The sequence below is a fragment of the Chrysemys picta genome, chromosome 5, assembly GCF_011386835.1.
Source record: "Chrysemys picta bellii isolate R12L10 chromosome 5, ASM1138683v2, whole genome shotgun sequence".
NCBI classification, from domain to species: Eukaryota; Metazoa; Chordata; order Testudines; family Emydidae; genus Chrysemys; species Chrysemys picta.
In genome coordinates this window covers 63,834,375-63,858,448 of record NC_088795.1, presented here as the reverse complement: position 1 = coordinate 63,858,448, position 24,074 = coordinate 63,834,375, and the positions used below count along the sequence as shown (strand labels likewise).

Here is a 24,074-nt window from a genome sequence, read left to right as displayed (position 1 = left end):
CTGAGCTCCCCCTCCCACTCTGTTGGGCTCTGGATAGCATGTTAGGGAACCTCAGAAAGAAAAAAGATTGAGAACTCTGATGATATAGGTCATCATAATCATTGCAAGATATATGTATGGAGAATAAGTGCAGAGTTGTGTATATACACTAAAAATTATGTTCTCTAGCTCTGTAGTTAAAAACAGGTCACTCAAGACAAACTTCATCCAGAAAGGGGGTAGGAGATACTTATCTCTGGGTGAAAGGAGGGATGATTGTGTGTTGTATGTCATACAACAGGAGTATTAGCATTCTAAGTCAAATGCTAATGAGGAGGAGACTTTGGAAGGAAACTAACAGGAAGAGGTAAGCTGCAGATCGGGGGGAACCTATTCTGAGGTGAACATCAAAGATCTGTTCTGGTATATTTTGGGGTGCAAAGAGACACCTAGGAAGTAAACTGACAGAGTTTGCTTCATGAAAAAGGGATCTCAATCAGGCTTGATGGAAAATTCTGAAGAGAACTTTGGATGAGATAACCTTCTTTAAACAGAAGGATAACTAGTTAGTTAAGTTTAGGCTTCAGAATGCGTTATGATGCTGTGTTATATGCAGGGCCGGCTCCAGCATTTCTGCTGCCCCAAGCAAAAAAAAAAAAGTCGCGATCGCGATCGGCGGCGGCAATCGGGGGAAAAAAAACAAACCCGCGATCGGCGGCGGCAGTTCAGCGGCAGGTCCTTTGCTCCTAGAGGGGGACCTGCCGCCCCCGAACTGCCGCAGGTGCCAGCCCTCTCCCTTGGCCGCCCCAAGCACCTGCTTGTTAAGCTGGTGCCTGGAGCTGGCCCTGGTTATATGTAACCATTTGTTCCCATCTCTCACGCTACTTTTTATTTGAATCTCTATTCTTTTTTAAATAAATGTACCAGTATTTGTTTTATAACTGAACTCAAGTGCTGTGTATAATACAGGAGTAGCGGTCTAAGGTGAACTGTGGTCACTATTCCTTTGGGAACAGAGGATCTGGGAATTCAGGGCATATTTCTGTGGGGTTGGATAACACAGAGGGACACTTTGAAAGGACTCAGGGGCTCAGGTGCACCTGTTGTCATCGTAAAAAGCAAAGACAGGGCGGGTGTAGCCTAGAACATAGTGCTTGAGTGGCTGATAGGCTGGTTTTGTTAGACGCTAATACCCACTCACATTGGAGGCAAGTGATGACAGGGTGACTCACTGTTCTGGGTGCCCCAAGAAGTGTCACACAGAGTGACTTGAATGTCAACAACCTCAGGCTACTTTGGACTGTTGGAAACTGAGTTCTAATGATAAGGGCCTCTTCACATAAAGTACTCTAGCTGCACTCCCTTCTCTTTTAAAGTGAAAGAACTCAAACCCAGGTATCTTCTGGTACTGATAGTAAAGGTAGGAGAATGGAATATGTTTTTCTATTAGTGAGGTCTCAGGCCACTTAATGCTTCACAAATTAATATCAGCTAATAGACATCGAATGTAGACTATGCAGCACTGTTGTAATATGCTCCAAATGAGAGACTCCACTCAACATGCAGGCAGCAGCATTTTTCAAACCACTTAAGTTTCAGAATGGTTTTTAAAGTGCAGCACTCTGTACAGTAAAGCACAATGCAGTTGTCCAGCCTGGAAGTATAAGGGTCCACATCCCAAGAAAAAGGTCACAACCTTTTTTTCCAGATTAAAAAAAGGCAATCCAGGCCACAGCTATCTGATCTTCTAAAAACAGAAGAGGATGGCCTAATCTCCAGCAGAATACAGCACATAGTCACACCATCTGAGTCAGGTAAGCGAGAGACATGTGGGTTGAAACCATCAACATTGTAATCCAGCTCTCCACACAACTAACAACCCCATGTACACTTTGAATAGGAGATGTAAAAGTTTGGAACCTACATTTGAGCAGCCTTGGGCCAGAAAAGCAATTGTCACCTTCTAGCCCCTTAAAGGTGACTCCATCCACTCCTGCTAGGGTGTGCAGATGTATCAACACATCATGAGATACAGTATGAGATCATCATCAAAACAGTCTCAGCACCTTATCCAGGTCTGAACCCAGATAGACAAGAGTTCAGGAAATGAGCTACGTAGGTAGCAGGAAAAGTCTCTCACCTCAACCTTTTCAACCTCTTATTAAAAAATGGAAGTGACATAAGTAAGTTAATTGGCCAGATGGTCAACATCAAGAAACAGTTTCCTCAACCAACTACAAGTACTTCCCTAAAGAAAGCTAGCTCCCTTTTGTTCTAGGGGAAGCACTGATAATCATTACAGCAATGGACCCAATAATATTCCACTGGTCTTCACCAGCGAAGGAAGACTTATTACCAAAGCTCAGGTTGTGGAATGAAATTTTACCAACATCTCCAGAACCTCTTTGAGCAACACATGTTAAAACTCAAACAAAATAGTCTTTGCATTTGTCTCCTTGACATACAGCCCTGCCACCACAGGAAAAAACCCACAACAAAGTGGTTCAAATCAGATCAATTTTATCTTCAAAACACCACTAATTCTTCTCAGAATGGAAAGAAACAACTTGGATGATTCAGTCTATTCAACCAGAACCAATGTGCTGTTTAAGGTTGTAGATGTTACAGAGTAAGCAAAGAAACTTTTGTTTCAGTGAGAGTACAAGAATTCAAAACAATCTGTAGGACTCAAGTCAGTTTGATATACAATATTATAAATTTCATTAAAAAATTGTATATAAGGAAATTCAATAGCTTTCTTTTTAAATTCAGGGTAAGGTTAGCACAAAAGGTATCTAAAACTGAAAAAGTAACACGATCTATTTTCCTTCTCACTTAGGTGCTGCAAGTCTGGAAGATTTCTCCCCTGTCTAAACAGTAATACAAACTATCGTACCTGCAGTATATCTTATTAACATGGTGAATGGTCAGACGTTTTATAAAACCTACAATTCTATTTGCTTAAATTATGGAATCTTAGACATCTAGCAGGATCATTCTCATTTAAAACTACTGTACCAAAATAAAGATAGATAGATCTAAGTACATGCCGCATTCTTCTATGACAATAACTCTATTCAACCTAGCCCCATTAGTCACACATGCCTAATAGGTCTTTCAGTCCTGAACACTATAAGACCATTACATAATAAAGCTGGTCAGACTTTTTTAATTAAAAAAATTTTAGATAAAAAACAAACAGACAAAAAAAGGTAGCAAATATCAGCTGAATATTTTGTTTGTTCTTTATAAAACACCTCCCCTCTAAATTTTATGGAGTTTTGAGGAACTACATGCAAACTCCAGATTTGCTCATGTATGCAAATTAAACTAGGTGTGATGAATGTAATCAATGTATAAATATTTGTAAAACTCCAGACACAGTGCTGCTGAATGGTATTATACTATTTGTGCTCCACTGTTCACTGACACTTGAGGAAGTACCAAAGGTCATCCAAAATTTACAGACTGGACATGCTACTGAACATGCTGGCATTTCACCCGAGCCACTCAAAGGTGCTTCAGAACCAGCGAGCATCAGCTTGCATCAACTGTTCTTAAAAGTGTGGGCATCAAGCAAAATAGCAGCAGAATGGAAAGACAGCATTATAGTATACCTGTAAAAGGGCAAAGGATCTCATACAAAGTGTGGCAACTACAGGCCGATCTCCTTGCCTGGAAAAGTCTTCATTCACATTCTCCTTGGTAGGATGCAGCCCCTCATTAGCAGACATCATCTTCCACAGCAATCATATTTCACTGTTGGACAGATGACAATGAACACTGTCCTTACCCTCCAGCTTCTGGCTGAGCTGCATGGAGAATTTAACCCCTGCTTCACAAGGCATATAATTGACATGAAACAGATTTTGATTCAGTCAACAGGTCAGTTCTTTGGCTAGTACTTAAAGGAATTGGTGTTCTAGACATTCTGCTAAACCTGATGCATGATCTTCACACTAGTCCTGGTGCAAGAGTGTGCATTGATTCATGGCATTTATAGCATTTCTACACAACCTCAGGTGTGTGGCAGGCATGCATTCTTGCCTCAGCACTATTCGGTTAAGCTATCAAGCGGATATTAGGCCTTAGTGTGCCATACCACAGAATCAAAGTTGGTCAAGAATTGTTCACCGTCCAAGACTATGCCAATGATGCCTTGCTTGTAGAGCAGTCAGAGAATTTCAGCCTCATCCTCTGAGGTCTTCAAGACGCTGTTCACAATATGAAGTTGAAAACCATAGTCCAGAATCTCAGAGCTGGGACAGCAGAAACCGCAGTGCAGAGTGGGTCAAATAACAGGAAGAGCTGTGATGAGTTTATCTACCTAGGCGGTAAGCAGCGTTCAGATGATCACAGCAAACACAATGTTCTTCGATGAATAAGTCTCACCTCTTGCATGAAATCAGGACATAAAAATGTGTTTGGGCTGAGACAAAGTTTAAGAACTATCAAACCTGTGTACTACCTGTATTGTTCTCTGAGTCAGAACCTGGACCCTCTTACAGGCAGACTTGGAGTGGCTAGAGACATTCCATAATGTCTCTAGCCACTGCCAGATGCACTGCCAGCAACAAATGCTGAGCATAAAAAATGGTTTGACTTTGTGTGAAAAGTCATAATCTTTCAGAGATCTGGCCTTCTTTCAATCGCTCCTTATATTCAGAAGCAGTGTTGCCTGCTTTTCAGCCATGTTGCCAAAATGGACAAAAACACCCCAGCACACCATGCTCTCAAAACTGTCCCTTGACACGTGAAGGGGTCAATGCCCCTGTGGAGATTTGGGGATTCACAGGATTGAGCCAAGTGTAGGAATTGCCCTAACAATTCTTGCCACAACACTATCAACCACGGTCAATGTGGCTGGCACAACTGTCTGCAATAGACTATGCATGCTTGATGATCCACAGATCCATCTTCTTGATGCTAATTAATTAAATAACTGGTACTGTTGTCAAAACTAATAGAGTATGCTCTAGTTATAACAGACGTATTCATATTACTAAGGCTTGCCATTTTTATTTTCTGGGGCTAGGACATGTGTCTTCTCAGGTGTCTTGGAGTACTTGAGGGCCCCTCTAGTGATGTTTAGCTTTCAAATATAAAAGAAGGGCCCCTAGCCTCTGTTTGCCAGAAGCTGGGAATGGGCAACACATCCACATGCACACTTGCACAAGATAAATAAAGACCTGTCCTCATTTTCTTTCCTTAAAGTGTAAATAGAAAAGAAGAGATACGTGCCCTGCATCAGAAGCCAATCCCCGGCAGAAAGCATTTCACTTCCAGGAACATATAATATTAGTAACCATGGGAAATAAATTTGGGCACATTTTTGCTTTCAGAAATTATAAACACATAACTCTAACTGACATCAGTGGGAGTTATAAGGGTGTATACGAGTGTAGAATTGAGCCCACTGAAAAACAAAGTGCAAAAGGTTCCCCCTTGCTCACCATAATGCATGCATTCTGTCTAGTTACAACACCGAAGTGTCTTACCTTAACTGCTCTTTTCTTAAATGCTTCTTGATTTGTACACAGTCTGCACAGCTGTCAGCTACCTGCTAGACATATGGTGCCTTAGGCCCTTAGGGTGAAACTTAAAATCCACAAGATGCTCATTTTCAGTTGCTGTAACACTCCGAGGGCATTGTCAATGCCTGTAGAAGGAACAGAGCCTATCTAGACCCAATGAGCAATGCCAACCAGCACTGTAATACTGGAACCCTAAAGTTTATCATATGTCTGCCAGCTAAGTAATCCTAACCAAAGCAATTTTTTTCCCCCAAGACACCCACTATTATGGTAGAATGTTGGCACACTAGGTACGAGCTGATTTCAGTCCTTAGGATGAAAAAATGGACACTTCTGGGCATCTGTGTTATAACTAATTTTAGAAAATGTTTCTTTAGCCAACCCTAGCAATTCCATTCCACAAAAAAGTGATATCATCACCACTAGCATAAACTCAATTTCTAGGCAAAATGTCCTTGTTTCCATTTCACAGCAACAAAAATCAGTTTTATTTGTCCCCGTTTGTGTTGGTATTGGCTGTCAGAGATATATAGACCCTCATTTATTCAGGGCCAAATCCTGGGAGTTTTATCTATGTAAAGACTTTAGAATTTGGCTCTGAGGCAATTTATACATGTCCTCTTCTTCAGATGTAATCTAATAAGAACCAAAAAATCAGAAACTGTCAGAAGTAACTCTACATTGCCTCACTTTATTATAGTGACTACAGGGATAGCAACAGAACCAGTTTCATTTGATTGATTTTGGCCTGTGAACTTGATTTGAAAGGAATCTATCAACTAGTTACTAAGCTGCATTGGAGAAATCTAAAGAATTTTGCATGTGGAGTAAGAAAGCTAAATTAAAAACTACCTTCTTGATTCAACAAAGCACTCAAGCACATCCTTAATTTTAAATATATGCTCAAATGCTCTGCTGAATCAGGATCTTAGGACCCTTTTATAATAGGTGTTTTAGTCAAAAACAAGTGTGCCCAAAACAACTCAGGTGAATTTTGCCCAACCAATTATAGGTTGGGGAAAGAATTTTACCCGCTTTAAAAAAAAAAAAAAAGCATTTAAGACATTTTTCATATTTGAATTTCAAAAATGTTTAGTGAATGCCATGATTTTTAATTTTGCCGTAAATATTAATGGAAATGCAGTTTATCATGCAGGGGACTGGACTAGATGACCCCTTGAGGTCCCTTCCAGTCCTCCGATTCTATGATCATTTTCCTCCTTGTCATACCGACAAGCTGGAGAAGCAGCTCCTCCAAGTTTCCCCTCAGTTAGTTTTCATAATCTTTGTGAAAAGTGTTTTCACAAAGAAAAAAAAAAATCACATTATAGTACAACAGTGTATTCAATCAACTTGTTAATCTACATCGGGGTAGGCAACCTATGGCATGCATGCCAAAGGCAGCACATGAGCTGATTTTCAGTGGCACTCACCCTGCCCGGGTCCTGGCCACCGGTCCAGGAGGCTCTGCATTTTAATTTAATTTTAAATGAAGCTTCTTAAACATTTTAAAAACCTTATTTACTTTACATACAACAATAGTTTAGTTATAGATTATAGACTCATAGAAAGAGACCTTCTAAAAACGTTAAAATGTATTACTGGCATGCAAAACCTTAAATCAGAGTGAATAAATGAAGACTCAGCACACCACTTCTGAAAGGTTGCTGACCCCCGATCTACATATTCATAGCAGTAGTGTAGGTTTACGTAACTACTTTGTTTCGATGTGGCGGGAAGCCTTGCGTATCCCCATGATTCCGAGAGCTGTGCTGGTGGGATCATAACACCCATGCCAGATGTCATAGGGTCGGAACCACACTTATTGCATTCACTGATCCTCTGGTAGGGGCTTGGGAGTGAGCTAATGACTGCTGTAAAAAACAAAGCCTGAATTCCGTAAGGTACAAAATTAATAAGCATTTATGTTATTTCACCTAACAATTTTTGCACAACATCTCATAAGGATGACCTATTTCCACAACAACCATTTCTATAAGCATTGTTTCATAATTCAAACGACCTAACATTTATAATACAAACAAATCTAACAGCGAAAGTTCAAGGAGACCTGGCAAGAGTTTATAACATATCAAGTACTTAATTTTAATCTTACTATTTTCCTTGTCTAACTATGTATAAAGACACTAAGGATTTTAGTATTTTTTTTGTCATTCAGCACTAAAGAACACACTGACCTTTCACTATGTGCTTAGAATAACTTTTTTTCTTGCTAACACATTTTCTTTTTCTCTTAGAATAGTTGTGAAATGCATGTTCTAATGGATCTGACATCAATTCTGCTAGAAAAGAGGGAGACTTATTTTTGCCCTTGAAAACAATCTGGTTATTGAAGATATGCTTTATTCTCTGCAAGACATATCAGCATTTTAGTATATTTCTGTATGTAAAGTAATTTAGGCCCAAATGTTTAAGCACATGAGTCATCTCACTGATTTCAACAGGACTGATAATAGAAATTATAGACAAGGGAATCATAGACCAGTCAGTCAATCTTAAGTTTGGTACCCAGAAAGATAATGGAGCAAATAATCAAACAATCAATTTGTAAGCACCTAGAAGATAAGGTGATAAGTAACAGTCAACATGGATTTGTCAAGAACAAATCATGCCAAACCAAACTTATATCCTTCTTTGATAAAGTAAAAACCCTTGTGGGAGGCAATATATGTGAGATATCTCAATTTTAATAAGGCTTTTTATGCTGTCTCACATGACCATCTCATAAACAAACTAGAAAATATAGCCTAGATGAACCTTGTATAAGGTGGGTGCATAGCTGTTTGGAAAACCATACTCAGAGAGTATTTCTCAATGGTTCATTGATAACGTGATTTTAGTCAATCAATCAACAGCGTGCCATCGCGGGTAAATAGTATCAATGGTCAAAGAGGGTCTGGCTGGAGAATCTTGCCTGCATGCTCGGGGTTCTACTGATCGCCATATTTGGGGTCGGGAAGGAATTTTCCTCCAGGGTAGATTGGCAGAGGCCCTGGAGGTTTTTCACCTTCCTCCGCAGCATGGGGCGGGGGTCGCTAGCTGGAGGATTCTCTGTGACTTGAAGTCCTTAAATCACAGGATTTGGGGACTTCAACAGCTGAGTCAAGGGAAGGGGGTGGGTCAGCTATTGTGGCCTGCATCATGCGGGAGGTCAGACTAGATGATCATACTGGTCCCTTCTGACCTTAAAGTCTATGAGTCTATGAGTCAAACTGGAAGGGCATATCAAGTGAAGTCCCACAGGGATTTGTCCTGGTTCTAGACAATATCTTCATAAATTATTTGGATAATGGCATAGAGAGTATTGCTTGCAGACAATACCTAGCTTGGAGGTGTTGAAAGCACTTTGGAGGACAGGATTAGGATTAAAAATGATCTTGACAAACTGGAGAAGTGGTCTGCAATGAATAGGATGAAATTCAATAAGGACAAATGCAAAGTATTACACCTAGGATGGACTAATCAATTGCCTAAATACAAGTTGGGAAATGACTGCCAAGGAAGGAGTACTGCAGGAAAGATCTGAGGGTTATAGTGGATCACAAACTAAATATAAGTCAACAATGTACTACTATTGCAGAAAAAGTGATCATTCTGGGATGTATTCTCAGGAGAGTTGTAAGCAAGACACAAGTAATTCATCCAGTCTGCTCAGCACTGACAAGGCCTCGGCTGGAATACTGTGTCCAGTTCTGGGCACCATACTTCAGGAAAAATGGGGACAAATTTGAGAAAGTTTGGAGGAGAACAACAACAAAAAAGAAAACTAATAGTCTAGAAAACACAACCTATTAGGAAAGACTAAAAAAAAATGGGTTTGTTTAGTCTGTAGAAGAGAAGACTGAGGAGATGACATGATAACTGTCTTCAAATACTTAATAGGTTGTTATAAGGAGGAGGAGGATCAATTGTTGTACTTATCTACTGAGGACAGGACAAGAAGTAATGGGCTGAAATTGCAACAGGGGAGATTTAGGTTAGACATTGGGAAAAACTTCCTAACTGTAAGTGTAGTTAAGCATTAGAACAAATTACCTAGGGAAACTGTGGAATCTCAGTCATTGGAGGTTTTTAAAAACAGGTTAGACAAACACCTGTCAGGAATGGTCTAAATAATACTTAGTCCTGCCTCAGTGTAGGGGATTGGACTAGATGGCTGTCAAGGTGCCTTCCAATCCTATAGTTCTATGATCTTAAAATTAAGTGTATGTTTAAGTGCTTTGTTGGATTAGGGCCTCGGTTTTATTTCATTGCTTATAGATTAAATACTGTTCTGCATGTAGAAGTCAAAGGAAGTTTTCTACTCTGGACAGCTGTAGGACTGGGACTTTGGTTTGCTTAGCCAAACCAACTGTGTGCTATATGCAGTTTAGTTGTAGCCGAGTCCATCCCAGGCTATGAGAGAGACAAGGTGGGTGAGGTAATATCTTTTATTGGACCAACTTCTGTTGGTGAGAGAGACAAGCTTTTGAGCCACACAGAGCTCTTCTTCAAGTCTTGCAAATGTATTCCCAGTGTCACAGCAAAATGCAAGGTGGAACAGATTGTTTCATTTCTTTTTCTGTTCTTATTTAGCTCGGTAACTATTTTGCAGAGAATTGTTTAACATAAGTAATTAGCACATATCATAAGGGACCATTCAACGTAGAGTGGCCTGGCAACACCTCTGCAGTGATAGGACAAAAAGAGGGGGTTAGTGGGTTACAGACAGTTGTAATAAGCCATAAATCCAGTGTCTCTGTTCAGTCCATGATTTTTAGTATAAGTTGGTCCAATAAAAGATATTACCTCACCCATCTTGTCTCTAATTGTGTGCTATGTCAAAGTACAGTAGAACCTCAGTGTTCCAAACACCTTCTAGTTGTTCTTTCAAAAGTTTACAACTGAACATTGACTTAATACAGCTTTGAAACTTGACAACACAGAAGAAAAATGCTGCTTTTAGCCATCTTAATTTAAATGGAACAAGCACAGAAACAGTTTCTTTACCTTGTCAAATCTTTTTCTTTTAAACTTTCCCCGTTTTTTTTTAATAGTAGTTTTCATTTAACACAATACTGTACTGTATTCCGGGCCGGCTCCAGCATTTCTGCCACCCCAAGCAACAAAAAAAAAAAAAGCCGCGATCGGCGGCGGCAGTTCAGCAGCAGGTCCTTCGCTCCTAGAGGGAGTGAGGGACCTGCTGCCCCTGAATTTCTGCAGGTGCCGCCCCTCTCCCTTGGCCGCCCCAAGCACCTGCTTGTTAAGCTGGTGCCTGGAGCCGGCCCTAACTGTATTTGCCTTGTTTTTCTTTGGTCTCTGCTGCCCACTGCTTGTGTACTTCTAGTTCCAAATGAGGTATGTGGTTGACTGATCTTTTCGTAACTCTGAGGTTCTACTGTATCACACTTTGTTTTTCTGCAGTGTGTGTAATTGAATTAGACTTCACATGATGTACCAGTCAATTAAGTATTTACTGAAGATTGTCAAATTAATGTGTTTTAATACATTAGTCATGTTTAATGACATTTCTTTATGTTAGTATAGATATATGAAAATCTTGCTTACCAAAAGAGACAATAAAGTTGCATATAGCACATAAAATTTTCTTATTTTTATACCCTGGTGTAAATCTACAGTAAAATAATATATAATAGTCCCAATAACAGAGTACATATTCTGCAAGTGAAAAAAAAAAGTGAAGGTGTTTGGTAAGACAACTATAGTGTAAAGTTTAAAGGGTGCACATTGAATGCACTGCATTCAAGGGCCTATTCTCCCCTAAATGTAAGGGTAACTTCCATTAACTTTAATGGTAATTGCAGGTGCAGATCAAGGGTACTCCAAGCATCTTTAAGTCAGTTGTTAGATGAATCACCCAGAAAATGGAAAAAAAATCTGTTTCTTTTCCATCCCAGTGCCTGTTGCATCTAGTATAATTAAGATAAGATTTTTAATTCAGCTGTTTATTTTAGTAAAAGCATACAAATGACCTGATGTATTTTCCTTTAAGAACTATTTCTTATGGCCCCTTGATCTATAGCTTTGTAAAGCTCGAAGCCCTTACTATAGAATATCTTTGGCAGTATAAAAGGCTTTTTTTTTTAATTTTTGTTTTCTTGTCTTTTAAAGCAAAGCAGCTTTAGTTAGCTGTCATTTAACTATTTTTAAGTTAAAAGAGCAGCAATTGGGTTAATATACTAGGTGGTAAACAAACAAATGAAAATATATAAAGTATAGACAGAACTTTTTATTTGATTAACCAGAAATCAGGCCAAATGGAATATACTTAGTGAAGATAATGGTAATTGCCCAAAACTGGACTACTTATACTTGCCTCTTTCCTTTGTAGTTGGCTGCTGTGAGTATCCATTTAAGGGAGATGAGAGAATAAAGTCCCCACACAAACTTATTACACTTACACTATTTCTTGAAACACCTGGTGGTCAAGTCCTCAGATCAAAGCAATTACTATTAGCACTTCTGCCTCAAGAAACTAACCATGACACCTGTGGGACTCACAAAGCTTTCACTAGCTTAACGAGCTAGAATTCTTTGAGAGCTATTAAACTTGGGCCTTTCATGAGAACATTATGTTGCTGATGTGCCAAGAGAGGAATTTAAGTGACCATTCCTTTAGCATTTCTCCAATAATTCATTCTCTTACTGTGAAGAACTAAAGCATTTCCTTACCTTTAGCAAAAGCAAAGATTTTCATTAATTATAACAGGCAAGAGTGAGACTTTGGGCTAGATCTTCAGCTGGTATAAATTGGTGTCATTCCATTGACAGCAATTCATAGTAGCTGAAGATCTAGCTCAAAAGTGTTGCTTTGCTTGAGATAGAGTGAGTGCAACAGCATCACCTCATGAATAAACCAAGGAAGGAAACTTCTTTTGGTTTCCCCTACACTCTATGACCACGTCAACACAGATTACCCTCTCACTTCATGTTAGCTCAGCTGCTTTGCTCATCCTCTGGGGTGTAAGGGAAAGGGCAGTCTAGGCTTTGACTATTTCTTATCTGTCTGTGCAGAGGGAGTAGCAGCTCTGCAGAGCCTGCTCTCCCCTAACTGATGATGCAGAGAGACTGTATTGGGAAACAAGGGTAGGATTGCCAACTTTCTATTTGCAGAAAACCTAACACCCTTGCCCCCCGTCCCGCCCCTTTTCTGAGGCCCAACTCACTCCATCACCCTCCCTACATCACTTACTCTCCCCCACCCTCACTCACTTGCTTATTTTCACCAGGCTGGGACAGGTTGTTGGGGTGCAAGAGGGGGAGAAGGCTCTGGCTGGGGGTGAGGGTTCTGGGGTAGGGCCAGAGATGAGGGGATTGGGGTGCAGGAGTGGGCTCCAGGATGGGGCCTAGGGGTTTGGAGTGTGGGAGAGGATCCAGGTTTGGGGTGTGGGAGGGGGTATGGGCTCTGGGCTGGGGGTGCAGGCTCCAAAGTGGGGCCAGTAATGAGGGGACTCCAGGCTAGGGCAGGGGTTGGGGTGTGGGAGGGTGTGAGGGGTTCAGCTGGGGGTATGGGCTCTGGGATGGGGCTGGAGATGAAGGGTTTGGGGTTCAGGAAGGTGCTCTGGGCTGGGACCAAGGGGTTTAGAGTGTGGGAGGAGGCTCCAGGTTGGGGCAGGGGGTTGGGGCATGGGAAGGGATGTGGGGTGCGGGATCTGGTGGCACTGACCTCAGGCGGCTCCCAGGAAGCTGTCAGCATCTCCCTCTGTCTCCTAGGTGGAGGCGCAGCCAGGTGGCTCTGTGCGCTGCCCCTGCCTGCAGGTGCTGCCCCGCAGCTCCCATTGTCTGGGAATCACGGCCAATGGGAGCTGCGGAGCCAGTGCTGTGGGTGGTGGGGAGAGCAGTGTGTGGAGCCCCCATGGCCATCCCTAAGCCTAGGACCCAGAGGGATATGCCGGCAGCTTTCTGGGAGCCAAGGGGAGCTAGGCAGGCACCCTGCCTGCCTACCCTGCTGTGGGTGGCCAACTGAACTTTTAACAGCCCGGTCAGCAGTGCTGACTGGAGTTGCCAGGTTCCCTTTTTGACCAGACGTTCCAGTCAAAAAACAGATGCCTGGCAACCCTAAACAAGAGGTGGGGACCATATATCCTCTTATATGAATCTTGCCCATTGAGAAGAACTTGAAAGTATATAGTGAAAAATGTAGTTCAAAATGAAACTATTGTCTAATTTTTTACTTTTTGTTCCACTAAAATTAGTGTTACAGTTATGTTTAACTGTTCACCTGGCCCATAAATGGTTATGTCTGTCACAATTTGTAAGACAACTGTCACTCACTTGGCAGCAAGCTTAGGGCTTGTCTACATTACCCGCTGGATCGACGGACAGCGATCGATGCAGCAGGGATCAATTTATCGCGTCTAGTCTAGACACGATAAATTGACCGCCAAGCACTCTCCCATCGACTCTGGTGCTAGGCGGAGTTGATGGGGGAATGTCGGCAGTTGACTCACCGCAGTGAGTAGATCTAAGTACGTTGACTTCAGCTACGTTATTCACGTAGCTGAAGTTGCTTAACTTAGATCAATCCCCTCGCCCCCAGTGTAGACCAGACCTCAGTCTTTCTTATGGATTTAAATCCGCTCCATTGAAGTCAGTGAAAGTTCATTTTCCATTGACTTTAGTGGGGATTAGACCAGGGCCTATGATTTTAAAGAAAGCCAGATACTAAGCCAAAATCTGTGTTCAGTTACAGCAGTGTAAATTAAAAGTAACTCCCTTTGAAGTTATAGAATTAAGCGAAGTACTGAAGGCAGACTTTGGGTCACTGTGGTTGTGTGATTATATAGCACTTTTTGAAAACCTCAATATATGCTCTTCCAGCCAAGTTACACTTGGCACAGGAACACAATGTGCAGAGCAAAGGTGGCTTTAAATCTGATCCTGGATCCAGCCTCTGACATAATTCAGAGCAGCCTTAAGGCTAATATAATGTACACTCAGTTGTTCAGAGCCCCAAGGAGCCTTGTCAGCTTCTGAGACTAGGCAAAACACAGAAGTGCTCCAACCAGGCCTCTTATGCTAGATGCTGTGAGGGGAGGGTGAGGGTAAAGCCATTATATCTGTTCTATCCCACACAGGATTCCCCTGCAGTTGAGGAGTGGGAAGGGAAGAGAAGGAGGAACATAGTACCTACTTTGTCTCAGTTTAGAAATGTTGGCCTAGTGTTTAATGTTTGTGATCCTCTGTACATTTAAATAAACCACATTACACCACAACATTTCACTTGCAGTTGGCAGGAGACCGTTTCAAGGGCAGGAACAATAAGCTGTTTAAGAAATTGCCATTATTTGAAAACTATACACAGTTCTCTATTTATAAGGATGTCAGAGAAAACACATGGCAACGGCGATGATGTTCATCATCTGCCTCTGAATCAGCCCAATCTACTTTTCAAAAATGAAAAGAAGGTCCAGTATCTGGTTAAAAAAAAAATCCTTTCCTGCCCAAATACTTTCTTGTCTTGTTTATGAGTCCTGAGTGAAAGAACCAATCATAAAGTGTCAATGAATAAGAATTGTGAAGGGCAGAAAGACCAACCTATCCCTGTTGGGCAGGGGAGAGTAATGTCATTCCCCCATCCCTCACTCCCATTCCAGATGGGATAACTGAGGCAGAGAGTGTGTCACATAGGAAATTTGCACCAGAGCTAGAAACAGTTATTTAGCATATTCTATAGTGATAAGGACTTTTTACATGCAAATAGAAATAGTTTTTGCTTTTGTCTTCTACAATTGGCAGTATTCAAAGACAGGAATAGTAAAAAATATTAAAGAAATGTCTATTGTTTGGAAAGGAGGCATGATTTCCTATAATTGAAAATGGGGGGGAGAGGAGGGCGTGTTGAGCCAATGGAGAATATACTCTGTACTGCAGTCCTTGACTAATCCTGTAATCCAATATCTGGAAATTGAAACTAGACAAATTAGTACTGGAAATAAAGTATAAATTTTTAACAGTGAGAGTAATTAACCATTAGAACAATTTATCAAGGGTTGTGATGGATTCTTCTTCACTGACAATTTTAAATCAAGATTGGATGTTTTTCCTAAAAGAAATTATTTTGGGGAAGTTCTATGGCCTGTGGCATACAGGTCAGACTACATGGTCAGAAAGGTCCTGGCCTTGGAATCTATGAATCCTTCCATTGACCAAAGCAAAAATACAAGTGATGTAATTCTTTTTACAAAACACGGTATCATGAATTAGTTCTTTCTGCAACCCTTGAAATTGCAAGTCTTCCTATAATAATGTGAATCCAGTTCTAATAAAGAAACTGCTTTCAAGACTTTAAATTATCAGCTAAAGTGTCTTTTCTCAAGTAGAGAATCTTCCATAGATTATAAATAAATAAAAGTGTAACTGTTGTTATGATGCGTTATTCTCCACCCACAGAATACAGGCAATTCCCATTGACTTCATAGAATTGTAGAAGTGGAGGGTTGGAAGGGACCTCAGGAAGTGACCTCAGGAAGTGTTCTAGTCATTTCCCCCATTCTGAGGCAGGATTAAGTATGCCTAGACCACCCCATTCAGTGGGAATTACTTGTATTCATTGGTGGGACAATCACTACCAGTACATCTTAGAGGACATGTCCTTTTTCATCATCTTTCATTCAATCTGTCCAAGACATATGCTCTCTCTCTCTCTTTCTCTCTGGGCATGTATGACTTCTAAGACAACAACGTAGAAGTTGCAGGCAGTTGTCTATGTGGAGTTCCTTCCCACAGTTGGCAAAGCAATGTACTCTGTTCACATTCAATTCTGTTCAATCCCTGACAATATAAAATATGGTCCCATGTCCATCATACAGGTCATGAACTCTGAGCTGGGTAAGGAAAAGTTCAGCTCCTGAGCATTCTGAGCTCCACAGGGGTAAGATATGGAATTTCAGAGGCTTACATTGCCAAATTTTAGATAAATGGAAACGTAGGATCTGACTAATGGGTTTTGCAGGCATATAATACAGGTATTTATATGGGTCACAGATTGTTTAAAATGCCTCAAGGGAGCTCTTTCTCGTTATTTTTCAAAGCCCCATGATGATTTAATAAGGTAAATGGAATATCAGTATCTTATTTGCTTTTGCTCAATACATTGTTTAGCAGCTTGGTAAACCCAAAGGGGTATGAGAATGCAGATTAACTCAAATTTTTCCCCAACAAGAAAATTTAGCAACAATAGTTTAGTAATTCTTGTCAAGACACCCATGTGCATCATTGCTATTAAGCTAACATATGTCTTCAGACAGTTGTCATCATACTGATAAGATATGTCATCAGCCTACAACATGGGAGTTTAAAGTTACTCGTGTAACCAGATTCTTCTGGCTACACTGCTGAATATCATTCCATAGAAATCAGTCTTATTGAGACAGCTCATAGAGGGAAAACAGGTTAATATCTAGATTGTATTCCCAGATGATAAGCTTTCTGGCTCATAAGAATTCTACTTTAACAATGGTTAGTTTTGTTCTTTCAATGACTTTATGAATAGTTTTTATTGTTTCTTTTGCTTCAGTAGCCATTCATCCTTGATTTCTCTACTCCTAAATGATTCTTCTGCTTCAGATAATTCACTAGGCATTTTTACTTACTGTTAAGAATAGTTTTAGCTGGATATATTTAAGATGTATTGCATATTATGTCAAAATGTATGTGTCCCACCGATTTCACATTTCCATGAGGCATTTAGTATGCTCTTAGCTTTGATCCAGAGAGATCATCTCTCCTTGACAATTTCTCATTTCTGTGCAAGAACAATGGATAAATGATACAAGAGGCTCCAACTAGTGACAAGTAATTTCCATATGGAAATTACATCTCACTTCAATGCTTTTAAGTCATGAAGGTCAACGTTTTTTCATATATTCCAAAGCCAGAAAGGACCACTGTGATTATGTAGGCCATAGAACCTCCCAGAATAATTACTACAGCATATATCTTTTAGAAAAACATCCAATCTTGATTGAAAATTGTTAGTGTTGGAGAATCCGCCATGACCCTGGTAAGCTTTTCCAATGGTTAATTATTCACTGTTATATAATGTTTTATTTCCAGCCTGAATTTGTCTAGGTTCAATTTCCAGCCACAGGATCATGTTATATCTTTCTCTGCTAAATTGAAGAGTCCCCTTATCAAGTATTTGCTGTCATATAGGCATAGACTAATCAAGTCACCCCTTAACCTTATCTTTGTTAAGCTAAATAGATAAGACTCCTTGAGTCTTTCACTATCATTCATGTTTTGCAATGCTTTAATCATTCTCATAGCCCTTCTTTGAATCCTCTCCAATTTTTCATCATCGTTCTTGAATTGTTGACACCAGAAATGGACACAGTATTCCAGAAGCGGTCACACCAGTCTCAAATAGAGAGGTAAAAAATAACCTCTCTACTAGAAATTCCCCCGTTGAGTCACCCAACAATCACATTAGCCCTTTTAGCCACATAGTCACACTTCAAGTTTATGTTCAGCTGATTATCCACCACAACTCCCAAATCTTTTTCAGAGTCACTGCTTCCCAGGATAGTAAGTATAGCCTACATTATTTGCTCCTAGATATATAAATTTAGCCATATTAAAACTACTTGTTTGCTTGCTCCAGTCTATCAAGTGATCCAGATAGCTCTGGATCAGTGACCTGTCCTCTTCATTATTTACCATATCCTCAATTTTTATGTCATCTGTAAACTTTATCAGTGATATGTTTTTTTTTCCAGGTAATTGGTAAAAATATTAACTAGCATAGAGCAAAGAACCAATCCGAGGGTCCTCCCTAGAAACACACCCTCTCAATGATGATTCCTCATTTACAATTACATTGAGGCCTATCAGTGGTCTGGTTTATAATCGATTTAATGTGTGCCATGTTAATTTTATTTCATTCTCGAGTTGTTAATCAAAATGGTACCAAGTCAAACTCCTTACAGAAGTCTAAGCAGAGGCAGACTTTCTAGTGAGCCAGGGGGTGCTTGGCACCCACTCTGTCCCTTCCCCCAAGGCCCCACTCTGCCCCGCCTCTTCACGCCCTGTTCAGCTCCCTCCCCTGAGCATGCTCCGCCCTTGCCACTTCCCCACCCCTCCAGCACGTCTCAGAACAGCTGATGGCGGTGGGTGGGAGGCACTAGAAGGGAGGGGGAGAAGCTGATCAGGGGAGGCTGCTGGTGGGTGCTCACCTCACTTCAATCCCCGGTGAAATCATGGAGCAGGTCCTCAAGGAATCCATTTTGAAACACTTGGAGGAGAGGAAGGTGATCAGGAACAGTCAACATGGATTCACCAAGGGCAAGTCATGCCTGACCAACCTGATTGCCTTTATGAGGAGATAACTGGCTCTGTGGATATGGGGAAAGTGGTGGATGTGATATATCTTGACTTTAGCAAAGCTTTTGATATGGTCTCCCACAGTATTCTTGCCAGCAAGTTAAAGAAGTATGGATTGGATGAATGGACTATAAGGCGGATAGAAAGCTGGCTAGATTGTCGGGCTCAATGGGTAGTGATCAATGGCTCGATGTCTAGTTGGCAGCTGGTGTCAAGTGGAGTGCCCCAGGGGTTGGTCCTGGGGCCAGTTTTGTTCAGCATCTTTATTAATGCTCTGGATGATGGGATGAATTGCACCCTCAGCAGTTTGCAGATGACACTAAGCTGAGGGGGGGAGGTACATACGTTGGAGGTTAGGGATAGGGTCCAGAATGACCTAGACAAATTGGAGGATTGGGCCAAAAGAAATGGCTAAGCAGCAGTTCTGCAGAAAAAGGACCTGGGGATTACAATGAATGAGAAGCTAGATATGAGTCAGCAGTGTGCCCGTGTTGCCAAGAAGGCCAATGGCATATTGGGCTGTATTAGAAGGAGCATTGCCAGCAGATTGAGGGAAGTGATTATTCCCCTCTATTTGACACTGGTGAGGCCACACCTGGAGTATTGTGTCCAGTTTTGGTCCCCCCCTCCACTACAGAAGGGGTGTGGACAATTTGCAGAGAGTCCAGTGGAGGGCAACGGAAATTGTTAGGGGGCTGGGGCACCTGATTTATGAGGAGAGACTGAGAGAACTGGGGTTATTTAGTCTGCAGAAGAGAAGAGTGAGGGGAAATTTGATAGCAGCCTTCAACTACCTGAAGGGGGGTTCTAAAGAGGATGGAGATGTTCTGTCATCTGCCATCACTGAGAACAGCCTAAGGAGCAATGGTCTCAAGTTGCTGGGGGGGGAGGGGTCGGGTCTAAATTGGATATTAGGAAACACTATTTCAATAGAAGGGTGGTGAAGCACTGGAATGGGTTACCTAGGGAGGTGGTGGAAGCTCCATCCCATCCTTAGAGGTTTTTAAGGCTTGACAAAGCCCTGACTGGGATGATTTAGTTGATGTTAGCCCTGCTTTGACCAGGGGATTGGACTAGATGACCTCCTGAAGTCTCTTCCAACCCTAATATTCCATGATTCCCCCCCCGGGGGGTGCTCCAGCTCCGAAGCACCCACTGAGTCAACGCCCGTGAGTCTAAGTATATTATATTAACTAATACCTTTATCAAGCAAACTTGTAATCTCATCAAAAACAGGTATCAAGTTCATTTGACAGGATCTATTTTCCATAAGCCCATGTTTATTAAGATTAATAATATTACCCTCCCTTAATTCTTTATTAATAGAGTCCAGTATCAGCTGCTCCATTATCTTTCCTGATTGCCAACATCAGACTGACAGACCCATAATTACCTATGTCATCCCATTTACCCTTTAAAAAGAAAACACTGGCACACTATTAGTTTTCTTCCAGTCTTCTGGAACTTTCCAGTTGTTCCAAGACTTACTGACAATCATTACTGGTTCAGCAAGTTCCTCAGCCAGACCTTTCAAAACTCAGCCTTAAATTATCTGAACCTGCTGATTGATACATATCTAACTTTAGTAACTGCTGTTTAATATGATCCTTAGTTATTGTCAGAGTGGAAAATATATCATCTGTTTCCCACCCCCCACTACAGAATATAAATTTATTGAACTCTACCTTTTCTGCATTATTATTGATCATTCTACATTTTCCATCTAGGAGTGGATTGATAGCATTGTTATGATTCTTTTTGTTCCAAATATACTTTTAAAACTCCTTGATGTCCTTAACTCTCCTGGCCATAGATGTGCTTGTGCCCCTTTGCTTCCCTTATCAATTTTCTACAGTTCTGAGTTTCTGATTTATATTTCTTACTGTTGCCTTTTTTCTTTAGTTTGTGTGTATATTATTAGAGATTATGTAAAGATATAAACAGCTACCTTCAGTTCCCTTTTAAACCAGGTCAGTATTTTTAAACCAGTATGGTGCTCCCTCTGTTGTGGCATCTAGTAAAGTGTTCTTAAAGGATTCCCAATTACCATTCACATTTTTCTGATTAAGTTCTTCCTTCCAGCTGATTTGGCTCATAATTGTTTTTTTTAGTTTTGTGAAACTGGCCCTTTTAAAGCGTATATTGTGTATATTGCTGTTTTGGACTTTAGTCTGCTTGTACATTATAAATGTGATCAAGTTATGATCACTTCTAATGAAGCTATCATTAATTTTTAGTTCTGTGATCAGCTTCTCTGTCAAGACAAGATCTAATATAGAATTTCCCTGTGGTGGATGCAATACTTTTTGAGTTAGGAAACTGTCATCTACAATATTTATAAATTCCAAGGATCTTTTAATACTGGGAGTAGGAGACCTCCAGCATATGACACTCAAATTTATGTGCCCCATGGGCATGCAGCTTGTCTCCCCCTATACATACATGGTGGTGTAAGGAGCTGGTCATCCCGTTCCCTAGTGTGATTTGGTAAGTCTGTTGCAGACACCAACTAAATACTCCATCTTCTGCTTTTATCTGTTAGGATATAGATCCATAAGCATTCAAGAGCATCTTCTGGGTGGCCAATGACTCAGAAACAGGTAATACCATTTTTGACATTCAGGCCTTTTGCCCATCAGTCCTTCCTAAATAGGTTATAAACATGGATTTTAACATGCTAATCATGAGAATCATCCCACCTGGATTCTGTAAAACCAACTAGATCAAATTTATTCTCATAAATGAGCACTTCTAATTGTTCTCATTTGTTAGTGAGGTTCCCCCACTGGATAGGCAATTAAATAATTTCTTCTCTTCATGACATATTGTTCCATGATTAATGTTTTTCTCAGCATCTCAATTTGCAGCTAAATGAGTGCTCATATCTTTCTTTTTTTACCTCCCCCTTCCATTATTAGGATAATGCTCTCCTGACAATTCTAGCCAGCCTATCTCCAATAAAGTTGGTTTCCTTTTTGCTGAGGTGAAGGTTATTCAAGCAATACAGTCTCCATTTCTTATAGAACAATGTTTCTCAACTTTTGTACTGATGACCCCTTTCACATAGCAAGCCTCTGAATGCAACCCCCCCCCCTTATGAATTAAAAACACTTTTATATATTTAACACCATTATAAATGCGAGAGGCAAAGCCAGGTTTAGGATGGAGGCTGACAGCTTGCATCCTACCCATGTAATAACCTCATGATCCCCTGAAGGGTCCCAACCCCCAATCTGAGAACCCCTGTTATAAAAGAAACTAAGGTGCCACAAGTACTCCTGTTCTTTTTGCAGATAAAGACTAACACGGCTGCTACTCTGAAACCTGTTATAAAAGGTGGGCCAGTGTTCCACAAAAATCACAACCCTCCACCCTACATACATCATTTACCTAGATAGCAGTTTACTTCTAGAATCTTCTGCCTTCTGATTTCAAAGACTGTTTAGACTTTCTTCTTCAGCACACACCTGAGTTTCCTGAAGTCATCCATTATCTGTGAGAAATCCTGTGATGCAATGTCATTAGTGCCTATATGAACCATTGCCAATGGATCCTTGCCCATCCAACTTCAGAAGCCTATATTGTCAAAACAATGAGTTGGGAGGTGGAGAGGGAGGACTGTAAGGAAAGGCATTATCCACATATCTTCCATTAAAATAACCATGCACTTTCAATGGTAAAAATTATTTCTCAATAGCATATGAAGTCATCCTTTCAGACAATGTATTTTGTTTTCCTCTATTTGAAGGGCCACAACTTCTGGAGAGTACCTTCTTTTGAGATGGTACTCTTTTCAAAGTTGTTTTGTTCATATGTTCCTACAAAGGTTTATTGATCAAAGATCACATGAACATGTCATTGGTTATTCAAAGCTTAAAATTCAATTGGAATTGTTCATTTGTTAAACAGTGAACCAGGGAAAATCTTCAGACACAAGCGCTGTAGACATCTTCATTGTCAGTAATCTTTAAGCTGAAGAAATTATTTGCGAGAAGAAAATATGAACTCTTGGACTTTTATTAAATTGGAGGCTAGTTCTGTGACCTTTCTTCAGCAATGGCATAATGAGAAATCTGTCCGAGGGGTCATTATTTATTAGTCCTTGATACGGTACCAAGCAAAACTTTTTTTGATATGAGCTGAAATGTGCTGCTGGACTTTTGGTAATTGTATTCATGTGGTTAAGATGTGTGCCTGGGGAATGTTATGGAGGGAGAATGTTAGAAGATTTAAAAAAAAAATCTTTCCCCAACAAAGTTCCACCATCGCTGATTGAAATTACAAATATTCTTGAAACCATATAGGTAAATGAATATAAAATTACCTTTTTTTAAGGTTACTGAATTTGTAAATTGATGCATATTTTTCAGCATTATTACACATATGCTTGACATTCTTTGCTTTCTGGTTGTAAAAAGAAAGATGACTGATCCAGGCCCCTTGCCTCATACAGAGGCAACAAACACAGAGCCCATAGAATCCTCACAGAAGATCACCATATAAGCTAAAAACAAACAAGGATTGCTCAAAAATACCAATTGCTCAATATACCCACAATTGCCAGCATCTGTTTCCTCTTTAGGCAACACACTTTATAACCTGCCCAACCCTCCAGCAATATCCTGATCAACAAAGCTCTGACAGTTTTGTGACAAAAAGAACAAAAACAAAAAACAAATCTTGCATTGTTTTTAATGATTTTTTTTCTTAAAACTCAGTCAATTTTTACATAGAATTCAGAATACAGATTTGCAAAAGCAAGGAAGCTCATCCTGTGGGAGTGAAAGAGGGTAAGAAATCCAGGCTGCACTGGCTTCTTTAGACCATTATCTTGAAATGAAGTTAGAAAACCAGAGATTCAAATAACCAGTGGATCTTCCTCTTTCTAAAAGGATTAAAATGGTGTTGCAGAATTGGAAATTCTGTTAATAAAAGTTTGCTTCCACACCATCTCAGTGGCATAGAGTTATGAAAAAGGTTTTGCTGAGAAAAAGAATACCAAATCATTCACTGAAACATGAAACACCGTAGTTTATCCTCTAATTAAAATAAGAATTTGATCTATTTAGTTAGTGTCTTACTATGAATTATTTTAATTAATATACCTAAGCTACTCAGGAAAACCTGTACAAGCAATTTGGTGTATATGAACACAAAAAAAATATTAGAAAATAAAACATTCTGTGCAAGTGTGACATTGCAGACAGTAGTTTGAAA

General features: G+C 40.3%; 1 protein-coding gene across 3 annotated transcripts in view; it reads right to left on the bottom strand.

The window, feature by feature from the left end:
• GLRB (glycine receptor beta) overlaps positions 1-24,074 on the bottom strand; it is a 112,984-nt gene that overhangs the window by 74,263 nt on the left and 14,647 nt on the right. For 2 of the 3 annotated variants that reach the window (XM_065596483.1, XM_065596485.1), the window contains exon 1: positions 11,851-11,971. The exons of the other annotated variant lie outside the window; for it this stretch is intronic. In XM_065596483.1, coding sequence (XP_065452555.1) covers positions 11,851-11,886 — 36 coding nt within the window. In that variant the 5' untranslated portion in view covers positions 11,887-11,971. Of the gene's footprint in view, positions 1-11,850; positions 11,972-24,074 lie in introns of those variants that run through there. 3 annotated transcript variants of the gene reach the window in all.